General features: G+C 44.5%; 2 protein-coding genes across 3 annotated transcripts; one reads left to right on the top strand and one right to left on the bottom strand.

Annotated features, from left to right (window-relative positions):
* Positions 1-4,786: 4,786 nt before the first annotated feature.
* opn1sw1 (opsin 1 (cone pigments), short-wave-sensitive 1) lies at positions 4,787-6,377 on the top strand. Its single transcript, XM_085435963.1, has 5 exons — positions 4,787-5,126; positions 5,203-5,371; positions 5,442-5,607; positions 5,747-5,986; positions 6,107-6,377. The coding sequence occupies exons 1-5, from the start codon at positions 4,787-4,789 to the stop codon at positions 6,197-6,199; spliced, it is 1,008 nt and encodes a 335-aa protein (XP_085292089.1). The 3' UTR covers positions 6,200-6,377.
* An 80-nt stretch (positions 6,378-6,457) lies between these two features.
* On the bottom strand, positions 6,458-9,923 carry calua (calumenin a). 2 transcript variants are annotated; one of them, XM_085436977.1, is made up of 7 exons: positions 9,810-9,923; positions 9,344-9,575; positions 8,689-8,882; positions 8,430-8,596; positions 8,296-8,356; positions 7,444-7,643; positions 6,458-7,363 (listed from the first exon to the last, which is right to left on the bottom strand). In XM_085436977.1, the coding sequence occupies exons 2-7, from the start codon at positions 9,562-9,564 to the stop codon at positions 7,259-7,261; spliced, it is 948 nt and encodes a 315-aa protein (XP_085293103.1). In that variant the 5' UTR covers positions 9,565-9,575; positions 9,810-9,923; the 3' UTR covers positions 6,458-7,258. The 2 variants fall into 2 exon arrangements, with proteins under 2 accessions (XP_085293103.1, XP_085293102.1); XM_085436976.1 differs by having other exon boundaries at positions 9,825-9,923.
* Between the last annotated feature and the right edge of the window lie 244 nt (positions 9,924-10,167).

Genomic DNA, 10,167 nt, shown 5'->3' with positions numbered 1-10,167 from the left:
TCCCATTTCAGCTGAGAGATTTTATCTCTGAAGTGAGAGCATCCCTAACAGTGGCGGTCCTAGCCTGGGCAAACAGTCCCTCTGGCGCCCCCCCCCCCCACACACACACACACACAACATATTAAGGATTGTACATTAACATAAAACTGTTGTACACACACACACACACATATGAAGAGAGAGAGAGAGAGTATGCATAGTATGCAAACGGCTACCAATCAGCAATCATAATTCGTCATACAATGAGAACAGGACGAATCAACAACTGACAATGACTAATTAATATTATAATCTGTAACATAATGTATTGTTTGGAGTTTAGTCTGTTACTGTTGCTATTTTTACCATTTCTTCTTGGAGTAGCTGTAACGTACATAATTTCCTTAGGGAGTAATAAAGTATACTGATTCTGATTGTTTCAGGATGACCTGCCATTATTGAACTTTTCTTGTCCATCTTCCATTGGTTTTAATTTTGCACTCCAGTATGAACACATATCCCCCAGCTCGAGGATCACCACAACATGATCTAACACACCTACACCTTAGTTCACAGATTCACTTTGTCTAGGGTTTATTTCTGAGATTTTACACAACCCAGGATTCAAATCATGAATACATAATGGGCTTGGATTTACATCATTATGAATGAAATGTGCTCTATTTGGAAGCAGCCGGCCCCCCTCCCCTTTTGATGGCTTATGTGTGTGAGACTTTAAATCAGGGGTGTCAAACTCAAATACACAGTGGGCCAAAATTCAAAACTGGAACAAAGTCGCGGGCTAACATTAATATTTATTGAAAAAAAAAATCTTCCTCCAGATATAAGAATGAATCTTTTCTTATGGACTCAAATAAGTTTTGCTGGAAAACTGAATATGGAACAAGCAAAGCTTAATACTAAACAATATATATATTAGCTGTATAATACCAGTAGGCCAGCTCTAATAGTAATTTGGTATGGCTTCGCGGGCCAAATGTAATTAGGCTGCGGGTCAAATTTGGCCCGCGGGCCAGAGTTTGACACCTATGCTTTAAATCATCAAACTGTAAATTTTAAATTGTTATCAATTCCACCATCAGGCCGGGGTCTTTCTGTGTGGAGTTTGCATGTTCTCCCCGTGTTTGTGTGGGTTCCCTCCGGGTACTCCGGCTTACTCTCACCGTCCAAAGACATGCAGCTTGGGGATAGGTTAATTGGATAATCCAAATTGCCACTAGGTGTGAATGTGCGAGTGAATGAGAGTGCGAATGATTGTCTGTCCCTGTGTGTTAGCCCTGCGACAGACTGGCGACCTGTCCAGGGTGTACCCTGCCTCTCGCCCTATGACAGCTGGGATAGGCTCCAGCGCCCCCCCGCGACCCTGAAAAGGATAAGCGGAAGCGAATGGATGGATGTTATTGATCCCTTTACCCCTGGTCCTAAAGTGTGTATTTATTTTCTTACTCTTCTTATATATAGTGTTTGTTTACTTGCACTGCTGTAACTGGAGCCTCGTCTCTCTATATACTGGACTGTATGTAGCGGAGATGACAATAAAGTTTACTTTGACTTCAGCAGCGAGCAGGCGCACCGAAGGCTCTCGCGCTCACTTTTTGTGTATAGAATTTAGAAAAAACATCGGTGCAAATTATAAATCTGTATCATAATGTCTGGTGTTTTCATGTTTGCTGGTTTGTTTTAATTTTGTTTTATTTTGCGAGTTGGTTATTAGATGCTGCTCCAGCCAGCCAGTGAATCCCCCGCCGCCCCGCCCTCTCCTCTCTGCGCCGCAAGCAGCAGGCGCACCTGGCAAACGGAGGGCGCCCTTACTCCCAGCAAATGGGCGAGGGAAAACCGATCGGTGCCTATGCCATTCCCAATATGCGCTGGCTGACGTCGGGGCAGCATGAGTACTACGATGCCCGTGATGCCGCCCCCCACCACGATGCCGCCCCGGGCAACCGCCCGTGTCGCCTGTATCTAAAACCGCACCGGCTCCTTTTAATGTGGAGGAGTAGCAGCTCTACTCTGAGCCCCTCTCAAAAGACTAAACTCCTCACCCTGTCTGTGACAGAGAGGCCAGCCACACTTCAGAAGAATCCGAATAGGGTTTATTGCCAAATGTTGAGCAGATTGAGCAGCCCTACCACCGGGCCCCCCAAGCCAACAGAGCTCCATGGATACTTGGGACACAAAAGTCCTCCACTACAGCAAGGCGATTTACGGAGGGGATCGTACACGGAGGAGTACAAATAAAAATAAATATGTTCACAAACATTTACACTTGAAATGTTTGTAATTACTAAATTAACATGCTGAACCTGGATATTGAAGAACCTACACACATTTAAAATCATCACATTTAACCCTGAGTGTGTGTGCGTGTGCAGTCACACTGTTTCAGATCAAACAAACTTTAATATCAAAGATAATCTGAGTGAATACAAATACACTTTTGATCATTTCGTTTATTAGGGGAACATGAACAAGTAGCAGGTACAATGTTAGTTTCATCACTGACATCAATGTTAAAGAGTTTTACCAGTGGCAACATCTGCTCAGCTTCATTTCTGATTTTAATGAAGCTGTTCAGGCTTGGAAGTTACAGACAGATCAACAACAGCTGATGATATGAGCTAAAGTTCTTATGACTGACATGTTTCTGATGCTTCCAGATTTATTTTTTTTGTAACTAAACCAAACCTGATGCAGGCTGTGGCGACTACTCTCAGGTAGACTGACAAACCTTGGGTTCATTTCTCGCATTCATCTCCCACTTCCTGTGACCTCTGACCCTGACTAATGATGTTAGTATAAATGAAGCCCTATAAGGAAAAGAGATCCTGGATAAAGAGACGTTCAGGGACCTGATGACGTGCTCGGAGCTCTAATGATCGAGTCGAATTTAACTGCTCTAAAACCCAAAGAAACACGGCAAGTCATCTGTGAACAAAATTTAGGGCATTGATTGATCAATAAGTCATTTTAGTGGGGCATTTTTATTCACAGAAAAAAACTGAGCTGCTTGGAGTTTGATTCAGTTTCAATAATCAGAAGTTTGGAAGTTAAAAACATTTCTGAAGTTATAACTGTAATAACAGGATAATAAATCTGATGAATAATAGTGTGCCTCAATGCTCCAAAAAGGAATTTTATTAAAAAATAATAATTAAACCAAAACAGCTTCTGAGTTTCATTTAAATGTTTGAAGTAAAGTAATGATTCACACAATCAAATTACTTCATTGATCAGCAGGTTCTTTTTTATTTAACAGACATTAAAGATGAAAATAAATAATACAGGATACATGAACACCTGAGGCCACTGTGACCTTTAAGTGTTACAGCACAGACTCACAACAAACAGAAACCTAACATTAAACAGTGAAAGCAGCAGACATAATCTCCGGTCTTCATACCTGAACCACCAGGAGCTTAATCAATAATCCATAGTAGCAAGTAATCAATAGTCAATACATCAGTGATTAATCAGTCTTTTAAGGCTGCAAGTCACCTCCAAACTGAGGTCGTATCATACCCATGCTCCATGCAGCTCACAGCCTGGTTATGATACAGCCCCCGCTCTAAAGGTCAGCAATCATTACAGCCATCGATCAATCGATCAGTCAATAAATGTGTCTCCTCTTCAGTCTGGTCCAGGATGAAAATGGGCAACAGAAGTGGAGACAGTGCAGTTTCTTCTTGTCCGCGACGTTCTCCGGACTCTGAGCAGGAGAAGTGATGAAGGTTGGAGGACAGCTCTTTCTTAAAGGCTTAGTGTTCTTCCTCCTCCTCTTCCTCACAGTCTTCCTCACGCTGAACCCCTTTAACCGTTTCAGTGGTCGTGAGTCTTCTAATCTGACTGTGTGACGATGTTTTAAGGATTTGGAGGATTGAGGAGGATCACCTGGTCAGGTAAATCTGAAATATCCGGATTACATCGGAAGTTGAGCACACGGAAAAACAAAAGACTCTTATTGGATTTAGATCCGTCAGCCACCTGCTGCTGCTCTTCATCATCAGGCGTCTTCATCGCCCTGCAGTGGGCCTGACAACAGCTTGTGTTTATTACACTAAAAACTTTATAAACCCATCACAAACCATATCACACAGCAGGGACTTACCTCTTCATCTGTAAGAAGGATTTTTAGAGTTGGCAGCAGAGCAACAGTCAGCTCTGTTGCCTCACTAAAAGAGATCTTTGTTTGAATCTGTGACCTGTCCAAGTGTACCTCGCTTCTCACCCACTGACCTCTCCACAACAGTGAGCTGGTTGGCGGGATGCTAATGTTTCTAGTTATTACGTGTAACCAAACTTAAAGAGTACAGATAAATCATTTAGCATAATTAAAGTTTTACTGTCATGTTATTGGCTGTTAATATGATTGCTGTTGTAAGTATGTGTTGATCACTAACAATTTAATTAATTAAATCAATCATTAAATTAAGTTTGTTTGGAAAAAGAGGGAAAACTCATCCACTGACCACATGGTTCTAGGTTCAATTCCTTGGAGTTAAAGGGCTAATCCCAGAGCCATTTACCAAAATAATAAATAAATATTTAAATAAGACGTGCATGCGACTGCGGTCACCTTTAAAGCACAAAGTTTTTTTTGAGCAGTGAGGTGAACTCGGGTGGATCTGTGTGTTCACAGAGAAAACCTTCTGTAAGCAGATTAAGGAGTCAGAAGTTCTTAATCCTGAAAGTTTAGAAAAATCCCAGCAGCATAATCTTTGCTGTAAGTGGTTTACGAGCGTATATAAGAGGCTGACACAGCGGCAGCGGCAAAGAGCTCAGGGTCACAATGGGAAAACACTTCCACCTGTACGAGAACATCTCCAAAGTCAGTCCCTTTGAGGGGCCCCAGTATTACCTGGCCCCTGTCTGGGTCTATTACCTGCAGGCCGCCTTTATGGGTTTTGTTTTTTTTGCTGGCACTCCTTTAAACTTCATTGTTCTCGTGGCGACGATGAAGTACAAGAAGCTCAGAGTCCCACTCAACTTCATTCTTGTCAACATCTCCTTGTCCGGCTTCATCTTCGTCACCTTCTCTGTCAGTCAGGTGTTCTTAGCCTCCATGCGAGGTTACTTCTTCCTGGGTCACACGCTGTGTGCTCTGGAGAGTGCTGTGGGCTCCGTGGCAGGTAAACCACCCAATCCATCGGCAGGATGTGTACAGGTGTGTGCAGGTGCAATGGTGTGTTTCTCCCTCCTCCTCAGGTCTGGTGACCGCCTGGTCTTTGGCGGTGCTTTCCTTTGAGAGGTACCTGGTCATTTGTAAACCGTTCGGAGCCTTTAAGTTTGGCTCAAATCACGCTCTGGCTGCAGTGGCCTTCACCTGGTTCATGGGCATCGGCTGTGCCTGCCCACCTTTCTTTGGCTGGAGCAGGTACTGTAGGCATCAGGTGATTCTGGCCGTGTGTGTCCTGCACAGGTGAGCTGACTGTCTGTGTTGGTAGGTACATCCCTGAAGGTCTGGGCTGCTCCTGTGGACCCGACTGGTACACTCACAATGAGCAGTACAACACGAGCAGCTACACACACTTCCTCATGGTCACCTGCTTCATCATGCCTCTCTTCATCATCATCTTCTGCTACTCCCAGCTGCTGGGTGCTCTGAGAGCAGTGAGTCAATCAATCAATCAATCAATCAATCAATCAATCAGCCAGCACTAAGTGATTAACTGAGTCTCTGTGCTGGTAGTGTGTTTGGAGCTTGAGAACTTCACTCCATTAAAGCTTAGCCTTGTTGTTTCCTCTGCAGGTTGCAGCCCAGCAGGCTGAGTCAGCCTCCACCCAGAAGGCGGAGAAGGAGGTGTCAAGAATGATCATCGTTATGGTGGGGTCCTTCGTCACCTGCTATGGCCCGTACGCCCTGGCAGCTCTTTACTTTGCCTACTCCACAGATGAAAACAAAGACTATCGACTTGTCACCATCCCGGCGTTTTTCTCTAAGAGCGCCTGCGTCTACAACCCACTCATCTACGTCTTCATGAACAAACAGGTGAGCACACTCAGATAACACAGTGCAGAACGCAGGGTTTAGTTTTTCGCAGCTTTTCTCTGACAGTTTGAGTTGTCCCTGCTACTGAAGTGATGATGAGTTCTTCTGTTCTGTTCTCAGTTTAATGGCTGTATCATGGAGATGGTGTTTGGAAAGACAATGGACGAATCCTCCGAAGTTTCCACAAAGACTGAAGTGTCCACAGCTTCTTAATGCTCACACCAAAGTGACACAAAGAACTTTTAAGAGGGCGTGACTGAGCTGAAGAGGACCTTCACAGGTCCGAGTTTGGAGGACGAATGTTTCCTGTATTCTCATCGTTATGTAAATAAAGTTTATACGTACACACGATCAGCTGATATCTATGTTCCTGTAGAACATACGTGTTTAGATAAAAGGCAAAAATAAACATTAAAAACAGTGAAGTGTCTTTCTTTAGACTTTCTGAATAAAACGTTCACGAAACCAAACTCTGAGTTTCACTTTTTTTATTTTTTTTTTATTGATAAACAGGTAAAAATGCGACAAAACTCAGACTTTGTCTGTAGATTTTTTTAAGCTTTAAGGCAGGGGTGTCAAACTCAAATACACAGTGGGCCAAAATTCAAAACTGTAACAAGGTCGCGGGCTAACATTAATATTTACTGAAAAAAAAAAAAAAAAAAAAAAAATTATCTTCCTCCAGATTTATGGACTCAAACAAGTTTTGCTGAAAAACTGAATATGGAACAAGCAAAGCTTAATACTAAACAATATATATATATATTATGGTAGTTGTATAATACCAGTAGGCCAGCGGGCCAGAGTTTGACACCTATGCTTTAAGGCATCTTTAAATCTTTATAAAAACCATTTGTTATTTGCTCCAAAGTGGCAACGCTCTGAAGGACGAAGCGTAAAACGTTTACGTGAGATTTTTTTCCAAATGACCAACACAGCTACGACAGTAAGGCGCTCTCACCTGAAATCACATGAGCACTCCTTTTAGTCCAACTGTGTCCCAATGACATAATTTTCTTCAACGCTAAATGAAATAAAAGTGGATTTTAGTGAAAATGGCGGGTCAGTGTTTTACGCTTCTGTACTGCAGAAACTCGTGAGGAGCAAAAACACATACGAAAAATAAAAAAGTCTGGCCTAACAACCTGGCAGTAACTGTTGAACATCAAAACTGTTTTTTCTTCTTTGGCTCTAAAAATAAATTATCTCCATAAAGTTTCCACCAAAATTCAGAAGCAGTTTGTTCCAGCGACGCTTCAATCATGTGACCTTCTAGAACTCGTCGTGTCGCAGTAGCGCCTCTCCAAAGTCTGTCACCTGACTTCCGACAAACACCTCATGCTTGTCCAGAATCTCTTTCTTGCTCAGTTTTCCATCCTGAAGACACAAAAATCAGCTGTTACACATGCAAGCAGGTAAACCGAAAGCTGCGAGGGGCGCATTTGGTTCAGCCTCACCTGGTCGGCATCAGACTCATGCAGCAGATGTTGGGCTTCGGCCTCGGCATGGTCATAGTCAGAGGGAAGGATCCAGTCCATCGTCTCCTCTTTGTCCATCTTCCCATCCTTGTTTTTGTCTCTGAACTCCGAGAACTGCTGACGCTCTGTCGCCACCCACTCAGGCTCCTCCTCGCCGTCCTGAGACATGTACATGTCACCTACGACAATTCAATTCAGTTTGTTTATATATAGCACAAATCACAACAACATTTTCCTCAAGGCAATACAATAATACAGAGAAACTCCAACAATCATACGACGCCCTATGAGCAAGCACTTTGGTGACAGTGGGAAGGAAAAACACCCTTTTAAAAGGAAGAAACCTGCAGCAGAACCAGGCTCAGGGAGGGGCAATTGGACGTGACAAGAAGTGACCAAACTTAGAAGAGGAACTTAAATCTGTTATCTGTTTGGTTACAGTCTGTTCACACACACACACACACACACACACACACACACACACACACACACACACACACACACACACACACACACACACACACACACACACACACACACACACACACACACACACTTCCACCTAACAAGCACTCTGATTGGCTAATCATAAAAAGGAAAGCTGCAGCACACAGAATAAATTCAGCCGCAGGTAAATTTTGTGGTATTCAGCAGCGAGCTCGTCACAGTGCTGCCCCCTGCTGCCTGACATCACAAAAAGCATGCATAGGCTCCATGAGACCATCACTGTCTAGTCCGTCTGTCAGGATAAGGTAAAGGCCTGACCTCCTGACCTTCAGATCAGCTGCTTCCTGTTTCCTCTAATGCTCCACCTGATCGATAAAACCTCACCGATATACTCCTTCAGGTCGATAAACCCGTCTCCATTCTTGTCGATGTCTTCGATCGTTTCCTGTGACAAAAAAAGAAAGTTAAATATTTGAAACGAAACAGTGGGTCACATGACCCCACGACATCAGTCTCACCTGCACCACGACGTCCTTCATGTACTCGTGTTCTTCAGGATGAAGAAAAGCGGTAAACTCCTGTTTGTCTGCGATGAGGTCTCCATTCCTGTCTGCGACCCGGAACCTCCGCTCGTCCCTCGACATCATGTAGGTGTAGTTGTACTCTGGTTCCTTTGGAGGGTCATCTGGAACCAAGCAATGAGAGACCTGATCAGATTGATTACAGCACAATAACATTTATCAAAGAAGACCTAATAACCTCAGATGGAGTCCTGACCCAGATAACTGCCGTATGTCACGTTCCTGTACTCGTCCCAGCTGATGCGGCCGTCGCCGTTCAAGTCGAAGTCTTTCCACTGATGCTCCACGCTGTCATAGATGTGCTTCCTCTGAGCATTTCTGATCCAGGCCTTCAGCTCCTCCTCAGAGACGAAACCATCGCGGTTAGTGTCAATTTTATCCACGATGATGCTGCAGAGACACGAATTACCAGAGCGCAAAGCCAAAAACAACATCTTTATGAGAGGCAACAAAAATAAAGACTAGACTTGAGAAATATCTAACCTAACTGAACCCAAACTGAGCTCACAGGTCCAGGAAATACACTGGACTTTATTTTAATTGTATTGAGTTTTCTGTGAACACAGCTGAGCTGAGTATGTGAGTTGAAATTGTAAAGTTTCTCCTGCGTCTGCAGCAGCTGGAGGTGGAGACGATTCGACCAGTGAGGACGTCTATTTCCTCACGGTCAGCATGACACAGCTACAGGAAGTGATTGTCTGAATTTCTCATTATGCCCTGTGGACCCTGTCCCTGCACAGCGCTCAGCCACAGTCTGATCGGGCTGTACTTCAATGTGGAGAGCCGAGGCCGGCCTGCTTCTCTTCATCACTCAGAAAAACCAGGCGAAGCTTCAGATGACCTGAACTCACCCGAGTCTGCGTTGGCTCTCCTCTGGAGGAAGTTGCTCAAAGGTTTTGGCCTCCTCTTGACCCAAAAATGCTTCGTGGTCGTAGTCGAAGTTTTTCTGGTCGTCATGCTCAAGGGCGCTCAGAGGCTCCTCATGATGGACCCGACTTTTCCTCTCTGTGGGCTTACTGCTGCTGCTGACCACCACAGCAAGGATGAGGAACACAAGCACTGGACGCACCATCCTGACACACACTGTGACACACATACAAAGACACAGACATACGCACGCGCACGCACACAGAAACAAAGTTTACGTTTTAAGCTTTAAATTCCTCTTTGAATATTTTCACTCACAGTCAGCTTCTCTCGCAAACGTCAGTCACATGATAATAAACTCTGGTTTTACAAACATCACAGTTTCTGTTTAATATTCATAAAACTGCTGATTGCCTCAAACTCGCTACAGCTGTTGGAGCATCAGCTCACCTGCTCTCCTCTCACCTGTGCGCGTGCTACTCTTACACCTGGCGACCGCTGCTCTGCTCGTTCCTCACACCGAGCCCCGCTGTCTGCGACCCCGCGGAGCCGCCTCTGGGCCTCCGCAGCCAATCAGAGCCCGCGTCAGACTTTTCCCTCGACCTGATTGGTCCACCTCAGTTATACGTCATGCTCCCTCGGTGATGTCAGAGGGTTGCTGTCCGCGGACTCTTTTCTCATTGGTCCTTCTTCACGAGAGGAAAGAAGGAAGCACGCATGCCACGTCCGCAGACCCGCGCGCTGACATACAGGGGGCGGGGCGGAAAAATCATGAAGTTTAAAAAAGATGAAACTTTATTTCCTGCAG

Source organism: Copadichromis virginalis, linkage group LG17, assembly GCF_057382275.1.
Source record: "Copadichromis virginalis isolate Kocher_CV1m ecotype Utaka linkage group LG17, C_Virginalis_male_GT1.1, whole genome shotgun sequence".
NCBI lineage: Eukaryota > Metazoa > Chordata > Actinopteri > Cichliformes > Cichlidae > Copadichromis > Copadichromis virginalis.
Note: the sequence above shows the minus strand (reverse complement) of the source record. Positions and strands in the feature narration are given on the sequence as shown.

Bases quoted from the DNA above. Each gene is read 5' to 3' on its own strand.
- opn1sw1 (XM_085435963.1), top strand. From the start codon at position 4,787: ATGGGAAAACACTTCCACCTGTACGAGAACATCTCCAAAGTCAGTCCC. The intron at 5,127-5,202 runs GTAAACCACCCA...CCTCCTCCTCAG, and splicing joins TGCTGTGGGCTCCGTGGCAG to GTCTGGTGACCGCCTGGTCT. The intron at 5,987-6,106 runs GTGAGCACACTC...TTCTGTTCTCAG, and splicing joins ACGTCTTCATGAACAAACAG to TTTAATGGCTGTATCATGGA.
- calua (XM_085436977.1), bottom strand. From the start codon at position 9,564: ATGGTGCGTCCAGTGCTTGTGTTCCTCATCCTTGCTGTGGTGGTCAGC. The intron at 8,883-9,343 runs GTGAGTTCAGGT...GTGTCTCTGCAG, and splicing joins GAGAGCCAACGCAGACTCGG to CATCATCGTGGATAAAATTG. The intron at 7,364-7,443 runs GTGAGGCTGAAC...TTGTGTCTTCAG, and splicing joins ATGAGTCTGATGCCGACCAG to GATGGAAAACTGAGCAAGAA.